This window comes from Heteronotia binoei, chromosome 14, assembly GCF_032191835.1.
Source record: "Heteronotia binoei isolate CCM8104 ecotype False Entrance Well chromosome 14, APGP_CSIRO_Hbin_v1, whole genome shotgun sequence".
Classification (NCBI taxonomy): domain Eukaryota; kingdom Metazoa; phylum Chordata; class Lepidosauria; order Squamata; family Gekkonidae; genus Heteronotia; species Heteronotia binoei.
The window spans coordinates 16717506-16734815 of NC_083236.1; the positions used below are offsets into that span (position 1 = coordinate 16717506).

The 17310-nt window shown below is 49.4% G+C and overlaps 1 protein-coding gene across 1 annotated transcript in view; it reads right to left on the reverse strand.

Annotated features, from left to right (window-relative positions):
• Positions 1 to 15237, reverse strand: part of ARAP3 (ArfGAP with RhoGAP domain, ankyrin repeat and PH domain 3) — a 90384-nt gene extending 75147 nt beyond the window's left edge. The window contains 5 exon segments of the mRNA XM_060254499.1: positions 604 to 671; positions 5414 to 5484; positions 6271 to 6332; positions 8315 to 9422; positions 15183 to 15237. Coding sequence (XP_060110482.1) covers positions 604 to 671; positions 5414 to 5484; positions 6271 to 6332; positions 8315 to 9381 — 1268 coding nt within the window. The 5' untranslated portion in view covers positions 9382 to 9422; positions 15183 to 15237.
• Between the last annotated feature and the right edge of the window lie 2073 nt (positions 15238 to 17310).

The following is a 17310-nucleotide window of genomic DNA, read 5'->3' on the forward strand; positions in this document are numbered from 1 at the left end:
GCAGCTCTAAGGCAGGAAGGAAGCAAACAGAAAGCCTCCAGAGCAGAAATATACAAATGCTCCTCCCTCAACTATTGGAAGGTCCTTTTCAGTCTTGAAGACTAAAAATTGCCCTAGACCTAAAGTCAGATTTTGTGTAAGTAAAATCTGACGGGTCTGAGACCTGGTCATCACCTTTCAGATAAATCTTACCTCTGGTTATTTTTATTTATTTTTATTCCACCTTTCTCCTCAATGGAGACCAAAAGTGGCTCACACTTTATCCTCACAACAATCCATTTTATTCTCACAACAATCCTTTGAGGTGAGTCAGACTGAGCGTGAGTGACTGGCCCAGGCAGGCACAACTGGGGATTCGAACCTGGGTTGATCCTGATCTGACACCTGAACCACCACTCTCTGCTGGCTCGCTAGATTAGAAGACCACACTTGTAATCACCTTCCAGTCACTGCTTCCCTACACTATCTTTTAGCATATTCAGATGGGAAATCAATGCAGTGCAGCTCGAACCAGCATCCTGAATGAGAGATGTCTCCACAAACCCATCCCTCCAGTCCCTTTGTTCACTGGGGAAAGGAAAGAAGCGGGAACAAAGTACTCACAGGGACCCTTCTCCTCCTCTTCCTCCTCCGCCCCGGCTTGGTAGGCACTCTGGCAACTCCTCATATTCCTGCAGTGCAAGAGAGGATACAGTCTGGAAGGAGATTCTCTTGGTCCACCGGGAGGTCTGGCCTTGACCTGCTGCTAAGCAAGCTCCAGAGCTGAGTCACAAAGTCAAGAATTGCCCTGCCCTTTTAGCCCAGCAATTCATTGCCAATAGTGAACAGTCTGCAGTACCACTTAGAATAGAATCATAGAATAATAGAGCTGGAAGGGTCCTCCAGGGTCATCTAGTCCAACTCTCTACACAATGCTGGAAATTCACAAATACCTCCCCCTAAATTCACTTGACAGCTGTTTTCTCCCAGTGCCACCTATGCTGATTAATGTCTCCTGCCATCCAGTTTAGGACTGCTAAAAACTGGAGATAAGTAGCCCTGAAAGCGCATCCCTCCCCTCTTTTTGTATTGATGCAAAAATCCTGTGGAACCTGGAATCTTGCTCAATAATTTAAAGGAGCAGGTTCACAAACTGGGGGTGCTCCAGGACCCCAGACTCCTGTTGGATAATCAGAAGACGACATTGGATTCATACCCAGCACTTCACATGGAATCTCAGACAAGCTTACAATCTACAATCTCCCTTCCCCTCCTCCACATGCAACCGCTGGAGTGAACTTGGGGGAGTCATAACTCTGTCAGAGCTGTCCTGTCAAGAGCAGTGTCTCTCAGAGCTCTCTCAGCCCCACCCTGTGAGGTAGGTGGGGCTGAGAGAGCTCTGAGAGACACTGCTCTTGAGAGTACAGCTCTGACAGAGTTATGACTCGCCCAAGTTCACTCCAGCGGTTGCATGTGGAGGAGTGGGGAATCAAACCTGGTTCTCCCAGATTAGAGTCAGCGCACTTAACCACTACACCAAACCGGCAGCAGTGGCCAGGGATGCCTCCCACCAACTTTGACTGATGAGCCAGTTGCAGTTCCTGAGAATTTAATGCTTCTTGAAGGGGGGAGAATTTGCAAATGGCTTCTCCCTCCCTCCCATCCATTATTCAGAGCAAAGAAAACAAGCAGGTACAAGAATGATAATAAAGAAAACGAATGTTTAAAAGTAAAACTAAAACGAACCAAAATGAAAATGCTTTTTTGCACACCTCCTTAAAACACATCCAGTAGAGAACCTGCAGTCAGCAGGGCTGCAAGGGCTTTTGTCTGCAAAATGCTGTAAACATCAGCCACAAATGACTCAAAAGGGGCTACTGGGAGTTGGTTGGCCCGATCTCAACAGATCTTGGAAGCTAAGAAGAGTCACTTCTGCTGAGTACTTGAATGGGAGACCACCAACAAAGTTCGGGGTTGCTCACAGCAGCAGGCTATGGCAAACCACCTCCGTTAGTCTCTTGCCTTGAAAACCCCACAAGGCTGCCATCTGTCGGCTGCAAGCTGACAGCACTTTCCACCCCTACCACGGGATCCACACTAGATGGCTGATCTAGTCTCTTAACCGCTCCAACAGACTGAATCTTAATCCTGACAAAATGGAAGTGTTATTATAGGAAAGCAGAAGTAAGCAGTCCAACATCAAACAATTTTTAACACATTCCCACGTTTATAATTAGATATCGTATGTAAATCAATAACGAATGTTTTCCTCTTTCATTCCTTTTCAGCATAACTTTCAGTTGGTCCTAGTTTGATTAATATTAGTATTGCAATAATGGACCCTGTGTGCAACATTTATGCTTGACCACTGAAGGCAGCCAGTAGGCCCAAACATGTCCATTTTAGGGTCACATAACCTGACTGCATATTTTGTACAATCTGAAATTCTTATTGAGACTATATTTAGGCCTATAGCTAACTTGCAATTTAACTAATTTGCAATAAATACACATAGTCTGTATAATTTGTAATATTTATGATGTATATTTGTTGATTTTAACATTGGGGCCCCTAATTTGTATCCATTTAACCTTTCTTTTTTGGGGGGAGGGGGTGTTTGTGTGTAAGGTTTTTGGCCCTTCTTGTGCAGGGAAAGATCTCGCCTCTGTGGTTCATGCCCTGGTTATATCTAGATTAGATTACTGCAATGGGCTTTACATGGGGCAGCCCCCGGAGGCTGTCTGGAAGTACAAAATGCTGCAATCAGAGCGTTGACTGCAGTGGACAATAGGGATCGTATCACTCCAGTTTTGTTCCAGTTATCTTCCAGGCTCAAATCAAGGTGCTGATATTGCCCTTTAACTCCCTACATGGCTTGGGACCAGCGTACCTTAAGGACCACCCACTGTCATAAGAAGTTATCCATCTGCTTCAGTCATCTTTGGAAGCTCTACTTCAGGTGCCTCTCTCCATCTGAGGCCAGACAAGTGGCAACCCAATAAAAGGTCTTCTCAGTTGTGATGTTGACTCTTTGGAACTCCCTCCCCAAATGCATTCGTCTGTCATCCTTCGTCATTCGTTTTCACCAACTGGTGAAGATTTGTTTTTTGTTTCATTTGGTATACCCCAATGACTTTTTGGGCCCTCCTCTCTGGTATATACTGTACTGTAGCACCTTTTAATTTGTAGTGGTTTTAATTAATTTATTTATCTAATGTGTTTTAATTGTATCTTATTGTATAATTGTATTTATTATAATCATGATACACTCCATGTCTTGTGAGCAGCCCTGAGCCTGCCTCGGCGGGGAGGGCGGGATATAAATAAAGAAGCCCAAAAGAAGCCAGGCTATGTATAACGAGATCCAGGGCTTTTTCAGTGGCAGCACCAGAACTTTGGAACACCCTCCCAGAAGCTGTAAGGGCCCTGCGGGATTTGTCTGCGTTCCGCAGGGCCTGTAAGACCGAATTGTTTAAACAGGCTTTTGCGGTTTGATTGAAAAGGGCTGCCACCGGACATCCTACAGAATGCTGGCGATCATAGTCGGGAAGTCAATGCCGCCTATATTGGACTGAAACAGCGCTATAGAATGGTTTTTAAAATGGATAAGTAAATTATGGTTTTATATGTTTTATTGAATTGTTTTATGATGTTGTTGAATTGATGATGATTGAATTATGATGTTATTGAATTGATTGTTTTTATGATGTTGTAAGCCGCCCTGAGTCCGCTTGCAAAGAGGGCGGGATATAAATGGAAAGTAATAAATAAATAAATAAATAATAAAAGCTTATTATTATTAGTCTTACACATTTTTATTTAATAGTTTATATATACTTTATTTTATATGTTGTTTTAATGTTTGGATATTTGCAGCTTTGGGGACCTTATTTAGGTAGGACGACAGCATAGGAATATATAAATAAAATAATATTTTGCTATTTTTTAGCTGGTCCTAATAAAAGTATTACACAGCCAATGTTTCAATGGATTTTTCCTAAGGGTCTACCCACCTGTCTGCAGACTAGCTAGAAATTTATGAAAATGATGCATGGGTGGAGTGAGGTGGAGAAAGTGGATAGAAGGGAACTTTTTCTCTAATTCCCATAATACTGGAACTCACTGGCAACCAACGGAATTGTTGGGAAATAAGGTGAAGACAGATAACAGGAAATAATTCTTTATTCAATAATGAAACAGCGGAATTCAAAGTCAGAGAATGGCCACAAGCAGAGATGGCTTTAAGAGGGAATTAGATTAACTGAGGAGAGGTCCATCAGTGGCTACTAGTCATCATGACTGAAGGGAATTTTAAGAACATAAGAACCCTGCTGGATCAAACCAATGGGCCATTTAATCCAACATCCCCGTCTCATGCAGTGGTCAATCCGTTCCTCTGGATGGCCAACAACAGGGCACAGAGGCCGAGGCCTTCCCCTCATGTTGCCTCCTGGCTTTGAGATTCAGATATTTAGTGCCTCTGAATGTGGAAATTCCCCTCAGCCACCATGGCTAGCAGCCATCAACAGACTTCTCTATGAATCTATCTAATCCCCCTTTAAAGATGTTTATTGCTGTGGTCATCATTACATCCTCTGGCAGCGAATTCCACATTTAAATAACTCTCTGTGTAAAATGGTATTTCCTTTTGTCCCTCCTGAACATACACTGCCCATTAGCTTCATTGAATGCCCCTGAGTTCTAGTACTTTGGGAAAGGGAGAAAAATTTCTCTTTGTCAACTCTCTCCACCGCATGTATAATTTTATAAACCTCTTATCATGTCCCCCCTTAGTTATCTCTTTTCTACACTGAAAAGTTCCAGAACTCCAAAATCAGAGGCAGCAAATCTCTGAAACCCAGTGCTGGGATTCAGCAGCAAGGGAAGGCCTGGGCCTCTATTGTCTGTTTGCTGCTATTTGAAAGAATATACTGGACTAGATGGACCACTGGTCTGAACCAACAGGCTCTTGGTATGTTCTTACGCTTAAACTTTAACCAACTGTCCAGAGAAGACATTCCATTTATCGCCAGGCCTGGTCCCCACTCCAGTTGTGATCTTGCCTTGCCCTCAGTAGCACAGCACACTGCATTTCAGTAGCTTCTTATCTAGGGCCTCAGTGGCTGTGAGAGAAACACCACAACAGATACTAAATATTAAGCAAATACTAAGCTTGGCTACCTCACTTGACTCCACATCAGGAATGAATGAGCAGTGCCCTCCTGGGAAAACATGGCCCACTTGTCTCCTTCCTCCCATTCAGACTATTCCTGACACAATCCTCTGTTGGGCCTTCAGTCGCTCTCTGACTGACAGCAAGTCTGGTTGAGCCCAAAGCTGCACAGACCCCAAGCCGTCTAGTAAGATGGAACATCACTGTTGCTGTGTGGGCCCCATGCTTTCTGCTACCTCCATATCCACGGTCTCTCCTCACCTGCTCCTGGCAAGACCACGTATGTCCAAACATGCCCTCACAATAAGGGCTGATGAGTTCCTCAGCAGGGTCTGTGGGTAAAGGGAAGGCAGTGGTGAGAGCCCCATGGAGAAGAGACCCCACAGAAGGCCTCCGTGCTCATGGGGAGATTCAGCATTTTCCTGAGAGGGAAACATTAATTCTTTTGATGTCCCAGTTGTCTCCTCCCTTACCCACTGGTGCTGATAGAGGAGAATACCGTATTATACCATCTCAGAAAGCAGCCATGTTGGTCTGCTGTGGAACTGTTAAGATTCAAGTCCAGTAGACCTGGGCTCCACTCCAACTGTGCTATACAAAAGAAGATCTGCACTAGTCATTCCTATGAGGTGCATTAAAGGCAGACCTCCCATGAGCCTCCCAATTCAGAAGAATATGGAAGTTCAAACCCATTTTACTCTCCTCCCAGTTACCTATCTGTCATCATAACACATTGCGTGAACTAAGGCAGCCCAGGAAAGGGGGGGGGGACACTAGACCCTCACCCAGGGTTGCTAAACCCTCCTGACCATCAGTAGGGGATGGAGGTTCAGTTGTCAACTCCAGGTTGAGAAAATCTCCAGGAGTTTTGGGGAGGACAGGGACCTCAGTGGGGTACCATGCAAGAGAGCCCACCCTCCAAAGCACCCATGTTCTCCAGGGAAACCAATCTCTGCAGTCTGGAGATGAGCGGTAATCCCAGCGGTAATCCTGGTCCTACCTGGAGGCTGACATCCCTACCTCACCCCCAGCTCGTCTTCTCTGTGTCTTGGGAAACAGCCACTTTCCTGCTCCCCCTCTCCAATGGCAGCCAGGTAAGCTGCATCTGTCCTTCTTACCTGTTTGGATGACAAGCGCCTGCGGCACGTGATGCAGGCCCAGGCAGGGCTCTCCCAGGGAACTGCAAGAAGGGAAAGCAAACCTAAGCTTAGGCAGGACATCCTGTGACCATCCTCCTGCCAACTTCACCTCTGCTTCTGAAGCTCTGAACTCTTAGATGCACCCCTTTGCGTGTGATGGTCTGGTCAAGAAGCCACATGTTGCAACTAGAGTTGCCTGCTCTGGGTTGGGAAAGACATGGATATTTGAGGGCGGAGTCTGGGGACTGGAGAGAAGAGAGACCTCGGGGAGCTAGACGGCCATATGGTACACCTTCCAAGGCAGCCATTTTCTCCATGTTTATCTTTGTCATCTGGAGACCAGTTGTAATTCTGGGAGATCTCCAGCCATCACCTGGAGGCTGGCAAGCCTAGACTCATACCCAACGAACTCCACACACAACCATGGCCCTCTGTACAAGACCTCCTCCTCCTCTACTTAGCGGTCAATCCCTTGGTTTCACTGGGGCTTATTCATTTATATTCTGCTTTAACTACACAAGCTGCTGTGTGAATTTTCAGCCCCAGCCAAACAAATTTATTCAACATTCTGCTTAGAACTAGCAGATACCTTTAAAAGGGACTTCACCGGAAGTACATATCTTACCAGTCCCACCACTTCTGCATTAGACCTGGGGCCTGTTATTTGCTGCATCCCTACGAAGCAACTTGTCACCTCTCTTGGCAGTGTCATGCACAAATTCCATGCTGCATGAGCTCGTACCAGGAGTCCTAACGCTCAAAACCACGTCCTCCCACAGTGCATGTGCCTTATTTATAATACTCCTCCCCCCTTGTGTGGATCCCTAGAACATTCCTGGCAGGACACTAATGATCAAAGCAAAGAACAATGCCAAACATCCACAGGGAGATTTGTGCTGCTACTGCCCACCTTATCAGGCTGTGCAAGAATCATTTCCCAATGGATGAGGTGACACAGCTGGGCTACACTGCTTGTTCACAAGCCCCGGTTGCCAAGCCCGCCTGTGTTCTCTGCATCATGAAAAGGGCTTTGTCGCAACCCACGGAGGCTCTGCACCCACGCGTCTCCAAGGCAGGCTGGCTGCAAGGTCTGCTGAAGAGCACCAGAGCCAGCCGCTCTAAAGGAGCCTGGGATGCAGAACTAGGAAACATGAATCTGCCTTATAATGAATTAAGATTACTGGTCCATCAAGGTCAGTATTATCTGCTCAGACTGGCAGCAGCTCTCTAGGATTTCAAGCTGAGATCTTTCACAACACCTGCGAACTGTTCCTTTCGAACGGAGATGCCAGGGATAGAACCGGGGACCTTCTGCATTCCAAGCAGAGGCCCTATGACTGAGCCACAGAAGAAGACTGCAGATTTATACCCCGCCCATCTCTCTGAATCAGAGACTCAGAGCGGCTTACAATCTCCTGTATCTCAAACAGGCATTCATGAACGGCTGACCAAGTCCACAAAGAAACATCAAAATGGTCCAGTCTGGAGATCCGCCATCATTACACAAACTGACAGGCATAGCGTCGATTAATAATGGTACTGTCAGATCTAACTTAATGTTTTTAGACTTAGTAACTGTTTTAACTAATGTATTAATCTGTTTGGGGTTAATTTAATGGTTTGTTAAATGTATTGTTATTTTGCTGTTGTTAGCCGCCCTGAGCCTGCTTGGCGGGGGAGGGCGGGATATAAATAAAATTTTACTTTACTTATCTTCTCCCCCCCAACAGACACCCTGTGAGGTGGGTGGGGCTGAGAGGGCTCTCACAGCAGCTGCCCTTTCAAGGACAACTACAAGAGCTATGGCTGACCCAAGGCCATTCCAGCAGCTGCAAGTGGAGGAGTGGGGAATCAAACCTGGCTCTCCCAAATAAGAGTCCACACACTTAACCACTACACCAAACTGGCACTACACCAAACACAGCCCCTCCCCTTCTCTGCCTTTCCTGTTCTACCTCAGTCCCTTCTGCTGACTCCCTGAGGGTGGTGAAGCTATCCCGCTAGGGGAAGCATGCAAACTCACCCAGCCTGCTCGCCGTTCAGAGTCCTGTTTTGCGCGGGTGGGTCTATGGACAGCAGGCTGGGAGGGCTGCCCAGAGGCTCCTTCCCTTCTGTGCTTGCAGTTGGCGAAGGCAGGAGGTCATCTCGATCCCAAGGGCCCTCTAGGACCATCTCAGTCCTTCCCTGTGGGTAGGCTGCCCTGGAAAGAGCAGCTTGAACCACCACCAAAGGCTCTCTCAGCACAGTGGCAGCGGCCGGAACGGGTTCCACCGGATGGCTGCCCGCAGGCTGGCTTGCAGCACAGAAACACGTAACAGCAGAAGAGAAGGAGGCATCCGACACACACTTGACCTGGTGGCTCCTTTCACTTAGAGGAGCTGAAGGCTGAAGAGCAGGTTCTGTGTTTCCTCCCACCTGCCCGCTCTGGGGTAGCAGAGCGACCTCTGGGATTTGATCTCTCAGCCCAACTCGGGATCCCTCAGCATCTGCAGCGCTTTCCCTGAGATCAAATCCCTCCGGAACAACACAGGTTACCTGAGAATGTTCAGAGCCAGAAGCGATTTTGCTTACGGGCAGCGATGCACACGGTGATGGCACTAAGTCCTGCTCCAGCCTGGCTCCTTGGCACGCATGAGGAAACACGGTCCTGGGCTTGGGTACTGGCTTGGCCACCAAAGAAGCCAGATCCCTATCTGGTGACAGAGAATGGGAGTGACCCGCTGAATGGGCACGGTCGATCTTGAGGTGAGAAGCCGTTTCTGCTGAGATTCCTTTGCTTCCGTCGATACCATTCTTTGGTTTAGGCCCATCCAGAGATTCTGCACACTGGCTAGGCTTGTAATGCACATCGCCTGCCATGTGTGGATTTTTGTCCCCCACCAGCAGTTGGGTTTGCTGCACCAGGTTCAGGATCCTTTTACGGTGCCCCGTGGCAGTGATACCCAACTTCTGCAGATCCTCCTTACCCAGAGAGATCACATCCCGCACTGAGTGATATCCGAGCTGTTTGAAGGTGTCCAGGTATCTCTCCAGGTGAATGGAGGCGAGCCAGTCTGCAATGTCTGAGTTCACGCAGAACTGTGGGTGCATGTCCTCTTGGCAAGAAGGGAAGTGCCTCTTCAGCCCACCATCTGCAGGAAACAAAGAAAGCAGGTCAAAGCCTCGGATGTAACTGGAAGCAACGGCCTTCCCGGTTTTGCATCGTGCAGTCCCATAATTGCTCCCAGTTTGTGGGGACAGAAGGATCCTCAGCTCTAAGACACCACTCAACGTGTCCACCGCTTGGCTTCACTCCCAGTGGCTGGCATTTTTCTTATGCCATGGGGGAAGCCCACAATAGCAAGATCCAGGGAAACACCTTCCGTCAGACCCAGACAGGTCCTGTGTGGAGCTCTGACACGAATTCTGGATCTATCAACAAGACAGCTGAAATCACACCCCTGCTCTTTCTTTCGTGAGGGAGCGGGCAGAACACGGAGAATGCTGTTAACTGCAAAGGAAGTCACGGATGCATTGAGGAGAGCAATAGCTGGAATGTGGCTAGAGCAGAATTCTCCCAGAGGAAGGAGCTCTGTTAGTGGCCTCCGTGGGGAGGGGTTTGGGGCTGGAAATGGGCTGTCTTCATCTGCCCAAGTGCTGGCTGAGGGCATGAGAGAGGTCAGCAAACTCTGAGTCACACACAGCAAGAACCTCCCGCACACCGAGAGCTCTGCCAGAAAGACACACAGCAGCCGGGATCAGGTTGGAAAGTTTGCTCAGAGACAGACGCCCTCCCTGCTTTCTGTCCAGAGCAGGCCCCCGCCCCCCCCCCAAAAAAAAACCAGTCCAACCTGCACTGACTGGAATTGGTCTTGATATAGGAGTCTTGAACCACTTGTCTCAGAAATCTGGATAAATATGTGTCCTTTAAGTAATGTGTGGAATTCACTGCTGCAAGAATTGGCAGAGGTTGCCAGCAGAGACAGCTTCAAGAAGAACTGGATAAACATATGGAGCCAAAGAAGGTCATGGTTTGATCAGCCACCCCACCTCCAGTTAGCACCTGCAGCCCATGGTCTCCCTACTACCCACTGCTCCCTTCAGAGATACATGGAACCACCTCATCTCACCTTTGCTTTCTCCCGATGATGCGAGTAAAACAAGGTGGGGAAGGGAAACCGTGCTACTCCCTTGCCACTGGCTCTAGCCTCCACCCCCCCCCGCTAGTTCTCTTCCCATCCCCGCCCCGCTCCCTCCCCCAGCCACTGCCACTGCCAGGGCTTGCATGACATGCTTGGGTTTCTATAGCAACCTAAAATGCCACTGAATTCTGGCAGGATTGTGTATACGTAAGTTTGATGTCTGTACGTGCACAGATGTCACCATTAGGTTTTGACAGGCAGGTTTTGCTGGATACTGTAACTCAGCATGGAAGAGGATGTGGGAGGGAAAGGGTTAAGAGAATTACCCTCTGGGATACACTTGGCAGTTGGCCCCACCCTCTCATGAGTTAGATGCTGAGCCTCTTTGGCCCTTGCTGGCCTTCTGTGTTTCATCTTTGATAGGACTCCTCTGCTTCTTCTCTTCCTTAGCTGGGTTTGGAGCTGTAGCAAGTTAACCTTTTCAAAGTTACTCTGTTCCCAACAAGTTAAATGTACCTACATTAACATGTCATGTAGGATGTACTTCTGTTTTTGTACATAAAATTTCTTTCTCTTGCTGCCACTGGAGTATGATCATCTTTGTAATTTGTTTGAACGCTATTTTCCCCTTAATTGGGAAACATGGTGGATTGGGGATATTGTGAAAAGTTTCAGTGCTTCCAAGTCAAACGATTATTTTAACATTTAAACCAATAGATTTATTCTCAAATTCCTGTTCTTAAAAAGTCAGATCTGTGTGCAAACATGGGCTCCGGTCCCTCAATGGATGCTGTGGCCGACATCTTACTACAGTTTTGTGTAGCCTCAGATGCTGAAGCTCAAATACTTTGGCCACCCAATGAGAAGGGAGCCCTCACTGGAGAAGATCCTGATGCTGGGGAAGACAGAAGGCAAAAGAAGAAGGGGACGGCAAAAGATGCGATGGCTGGACAGCGTTACTGATATAACTAACATGAATTTGAGCAGACTTCAGAGGATGGGAGAAGACAGGAGGGTCTCTCATGATTTGGTCCATGGGGTTGTAAAGAGTCGGACTCTACTGTGCGAATGAACAACAAAAGAGGGATGGGGATTTAGAATTTATACACTGCTTTTGAGTTGAAAGGGCTTCACAGACATTAACTGGCTGTAACATTTATAGAAACCTTGTGAGGCGTGGGGATTGCTGAACTGAGCCTATCTAAAGAGTTCATGCCAGAAGCAAGATCCAAACTCAGGACTTCCTAATCTGTAGCTTATTCTAGGCTAGCAACTTGCACCCCCACCCAGTCTGGTTCTTACTCTCCTCTCCTTCATCCCCCTCCCTGGTTAGGAAACCACTGTAAATTTTGCCTGTGTAGCTTCCAGATTATACAGGCCCCAGACGGCCTTTCCGGATACCCTGGAGCAGCCTCTCTCTCTAGGGATGAAAGCCTCCAGGTGAGGCCTGGGGATCCCCCAGAATTACAACCCATCTCCAGATTACAGAGACCAAACCCCTGGAGAAAAAGGATGCTTGGGAGGGCAGAGTATGTGGCACTGTACCCCTGTCCCTGTCCTCCCCAGGGGCCATTCCCAAATCTCCAAGAGCTTCCTAACCTGGAGTTAGCAACCCTACCCCTAACCCCCCCACCAGGGGCTGGGGGGGGGGAGGGACCTGGCAACCCTACCCTCCTCACACAAGTTCTCCCCTCTCACAGCAGCAAGTGCCATGGTAAAGCGCTGAAGCTGGGCTGTGGGTCCTGTTTGCAGGACAGCTACACTGTCTGCCATCTGCATTCCCTCCGCGGTTGCCGGGTTTTCCCCCCTCAGCTCCTCCATTTCCTCCCATTGTTCAGAGCAGGCTTCCTTCCTGCTGCTCTCCCCCACCCATCCCAAAGAGGAATGACTTCAGCCCTGCACTGTGAACGTACATGGAAGCATGTCTGCACGGATGCTTTGTGCAGAGCATCAGGTTATCAGCTGATTCTGGAGGCCAAGCTATGTGGAGACCCCTGGCTGGATCTCTCTTGGCCTGTAGTGGAGCTGTACTGCTGGGCAAGGAAGAGGGTTAACTCTTCTTGACCAAAACTGGCCTCACCCAGGGTGCCATTAGCCCTAGAAGGGCAAGCAGGGATCTCCAATGCGACAAAGGTGATAAAGTTGAGCCTCAGACACCAGGACTCTAGATAAAATGCTCTTCCATTAGCAACAACAAAAATTCTGCACTTGGAAAACTAGGAAGAAGAAAAAGAATTGCAGATTTATACCCCGCCTTTCCCCCTGAAGCAGAGACTCAGAGCGGCTTACAATATCCTATGTCTTCTTCCCCCACAACAGACACCCTGTGAGGTGGGTGGGGCTGAGAGGGCTCTCACAGCAGCTGCCCTTTTAAGGACAACTCCTGCGATAGCTATGGTTGACCCAAGGCCGTTCCAGCAGGTGCAAGTGGAGGAGTGGGGAATCAAACCCGGTTCTCCCAGATAAGAGTCCGCACACTTAACCCCTACACCAAACTGGCTCTCCGATTTTGCACTCCCCTTACTGATTTTGCACTCACCTTACGCCACTCTCACATTCGTCTTCTCAGCGTGGCTTTCTTCCAATTTCCCACTATCTGCCCTGGGGCTGAAGCAAGGATCGCTAAAACCAGTTTCTGCTTGCTGCGTGAAAACAGCGATCCTTGCTGCAGCCCCAGGGCAGATAGTGAGAAATCGGAAGAAAGTCACGCTGAGAAGACAAACGTGAGAGCAGCGTAAGGTGAATGCGAAATCAGTCTAGGTGTCTGGGAGTAGAGCTCTAGACCAGCCTTCTCCCTTGATATGTTGCACCTCCTCAGCATTTTAGATTCTCCAGACAGCATTCCGTATGTCCGTATGTCCCCAATGTGGGCACCATGCTGCCTGCCAATACCTCTTCTGCCATCTGCAAACTGTTTTTAGTAAGTGGGTGGGGCCAGGTAGGGCTTTTGCCCAGCAAGGCTTCTGATTGACTGCTGGAGTTCTGATTGGCTGTGCAAAGATATTGCTTTGGCAGCGGGGGCCACTACAAGTGACTGAAGGTAAGCTCTGATAGTAAGGCAGTTTTGTGGCTGGCTCCGCCTTCTGCTGCAGCCATTTTGTGGCAGCCATTTTGTCGCTGTGCCCATCATGCTGTGTCAGAATTCCAACTGAGCTTTAAAAAGGCTCAAAAAGGTTGGGGATCTGTGCCATACACGATAAGAATGTAACTAAATGGCCATGCTCATTCTAGTCTATGACCAGCCAACTTACAAGTCTTCACCTGAGCTAATAATGCAAGATGAGCACAATTTTGCTAACCACATTGCCACTCAAAAGATGGAGCTGGGGAGGTGCCTTTTCTCTCCAGCGGCACCCCTGGCTAATGGAAAGTGAATTATCCCTCAGCACCAGACTAGTCTAGCAGGCTGGACTTCTCAGGGAAGGCTCTCTCTCTGCACCTGATGTTGCCTGGAGTGCAGTCACACCAAAACCAAGAAGAGGATGATAATGGTAAACATTCAGGCACAACACAGGTTCCTTCGCAGCCAAATTCCTGGTGAGGTTTCTCAATAAAAGTTTGCAATATTTCTTGATCTGGGCGTGATCACACACGCTAGGTAATGCACTTTCGATACACTTTCCAACTGGGTTTTGCCAGCTCACACAGTAAAATCCAGTTGGAAAGTGCACTGAAGTGGATTGAAAGTGCATTATTTAGTGTGGGGGGGCCCTGGATAGGCCAGGCTAGCCTGATCTCATCAGATCTTGGAAGCTAAGTAGGGTCAACCCTGGTCAGTATTTGGATAGGAGGTCACCAAGAAGTTCTGGGTTGCTATGCAAAGGCAAGCGATGGCAAACCCCCTCCGAGAGTCCCTTGCCTTGAAAAGCCCCAGGGTTGATATAAGTCAACTGTGACTTGAAGGTAGGTTTACCATATTTCAAAAAGCAAAAAAAGAGGACATTTCCCCCAACCGACTACTTCAAAGAAGTGATTCTTATGATAAATCTCATTTTATTTAATCTGTAATCATTACTACTAACTAGGAATATCCCTAACCTTCCAATCGCAAAAAAGGGCATTTTGTCAGGTTTCTTGAAGAGCCCAAAAGAGGACAAACGCCCCAAAAGGAGGACATGTCCTCTGATAACCCTACTTGATGACAAAAAAAGAAAGAAAAAAAAGCGCAAATCCAAGTGCAATCTCCTTGCCTCCTCAATACAGATAAAATATTTCCGCAATGCAAAGGGGCAAAGAGTTTCAGTTTCACCTCCATCGAGCAAGGCAGCTCCAGCCTCCTACTTCCATCCAAGGCAACGAAGACCTGCCGCTGGCCAAGACGCAGCTCTAGAGCAAGTCCTCTGCTCTTGCAGTCTGCTTTCGGGACAGCCCGGGGGGGCGGGGGGGGGGGCTCAGCGCAGGGCGCGGGACTGCCTTCTCCGGCCCGGCTCCGTTCTCCCCTCAAGGCCGACTTCGCTCTCCAGCCTCTTCTTGCAATCCACCAGCACGGAGGCTGCAGCTGCAACCCTTCTGCAAAAGACCCGGGTGCGTTTCGAGCGTGCACCGAGACTGCCCACACCCCTGCCGCCCCTTTTCAGACAGGCTTCATCCAACAAGAGCTTTCATGCCAGGCCTTAAAGGTGCCCCCGGGCTCAAACTTTTGCTCTGCAAAAGAAAGCAGCTCGAGCACCTTACGCGTTAAAAGAAAAAGGCAGTCCCTTGAGGGGCCGGACTCGTGGGACCGCGGGGGCCTCCCCTTTCCCTCCCTCGCCCCTTGGCTCCGGGCCTCACCTCTCGCTCGCCCGCGCTGGCTCCGCCACCCGCAGCACCACCGGCCCCCCGCCGGCGGCGATTAAAGGCGGGCATGGCCAAGCACCAGCCGCCGCTCGCAGCTCTTCTCCGCATTCCGCCCTGACGGTCCCAGCAGAGGCGCCCCGCCCCTCCCCTCCCCTCGGCCCTAGCCCGGGCCTCTCGTCGCCGCCTCGACGGCCCAGCCGGAATGCCACCGCAGGCACGCGGGCGAGAGGAGCCGGGGAAAGAGGCGCGAGCGGCAGGAGAGAGTGACACGACCAGGGTTCCCTCTAAGGTGAGGTTAAAAAAAAAGGTCAAGGGCAGGCCTCAGATTCAGCGGGAGCTCACAGGAGTGCAGCTCCCCTACCTTTCGGAGAGTTCCACCTCCTCCTCCTGAGACTTCCACCTCCTTGTCCATTGAATAGTATTGCAGCTGCATAACAATCCCTGGATGAGCTCCACCGCCTGTTTTTCTACAAAATGACCCCTGGCAAAGGGTATTCCCCTGTGCAAGCCCCTGTCGTTTCCGACTCCGGGGTGATGTTGCTTTCACAACGTTTTTACAGCACTTTTTACAGGGTGGTTTGCCATTGCCTTCCCCAGTCATCTACGCTCCCCCCCCCCCCCAACAAGTTGGGGACTCATTTGACCGACCTCGGAAGGATGGAAGGCTGAGTCAACCTCGAGCCGGCTACCTGAAAACCCAGCTTCTGCTGCAATTGAACTCAGGTTGTGAGCAGAGAGTCTAACTGCAGTACTGCAGCTTTACCATTCTGCGCCACAGGGCTCTTAGATAAAAGGTAAAGGTGCAAGTATCAGTCGTTTCCGACTCTGGGGTGATGTTGCTTTCACAACGTTTTTAAGGCAATTTTTACAGGGTGGTTTGCCATTGCTTTTCCCAGTCATCTACACTTTCCCCCCAGCAAGCTGGGTACTCATTTGACCAACCTCGGAAGGATGGAAGGCTGAGTCAACGTGGAGTCGGCTACCTGAACCAGCTTCCGCTGGGATCGAACTTGGATCATGAGCAGAGGGCTCCGACTGCAGTACTGCAGCTTTACCACTCTGCGCCACGGAGCTCTTTTAAGGTGAGTTAGTGTGAGGTAAAAAAAGGTAAAGGTATTCCCCATGTGCAAGCCCCAGTCATTTCCGACTCTGGGGTGACGTTGCTTTCACAACGTTTTCATGGCAGACTTTTTATGGGGTGGTTTGCCATTGCCTTCCCCAGTCTTTTACGCTTTCCCCTCAGCCAGTTAGGTACTCATTTGACCGACCTCAGAAGGATGGAAGGATGGGTCAACCTGGAGTCGGCTAGCTCACATGACTCTAGAGCAAACTCATTGATGCAGCAGCTCACAACTCTAATGCCAGTAGCTCACAAAGTAGAATTTCTGCTCACAAGACTCCTCAACTTAGAGGGAACACTGTACGCGACCCCTGCTTTCTGCACCCACGACGGGTGCCTTGTGCGGAGGCCGGAGAGAATGAGGGACGGTGCCGTTGCACTCACAGGAAGGGGCTCAATGCACCGCTCTGCTGAGCCAGTTGCCTGCAGACGGACCATCCGCTCCAGAAGTCACAGGCTCAGAGACCAGCTCTCCCCAGCCCTTTCAGCCTAACCTGGACATTCACAGCAAGGGCCTGAAATATCACTGGGGTGCTGGGCCCCTATACCTGCAGTCCTGTCCCATGAGCATGAGATGTGACAGGCGGGACCTGTCCTGCAAATTTAGCCTCACAACACCCCTGTGAGGCGGGCTCATATGCGAGGGAAGAACTAGCCAAAGAGCACCAGGTGACATTCAGGACAGGAGGGGAACATATGAACGTATGAAGCTGCCTTCTACTGAATCAGACCCTCTGTCCATCAAAGTCAGTATTGTCTGCTCAGACTGGCAGCGGCTCTCCAGGGTCTCAAGCTGAGGTTTTTCACGCCTATTTGCCTGGACCCTTTTTAGTTGGAGATGCCGGGGATTGAACCTGGGACCTTCTGCTTACCAAGCAGATGCTCTACCACTGAGCCACCATCCCTCCCCTGGAGCTCTGCCCTTCCAGATCCTGGTCTGGCACCCTGTTGGTTTGCAAATAAAAAGGATCCCAACAGGATCAGGCTGTGGCCAGTTAGATG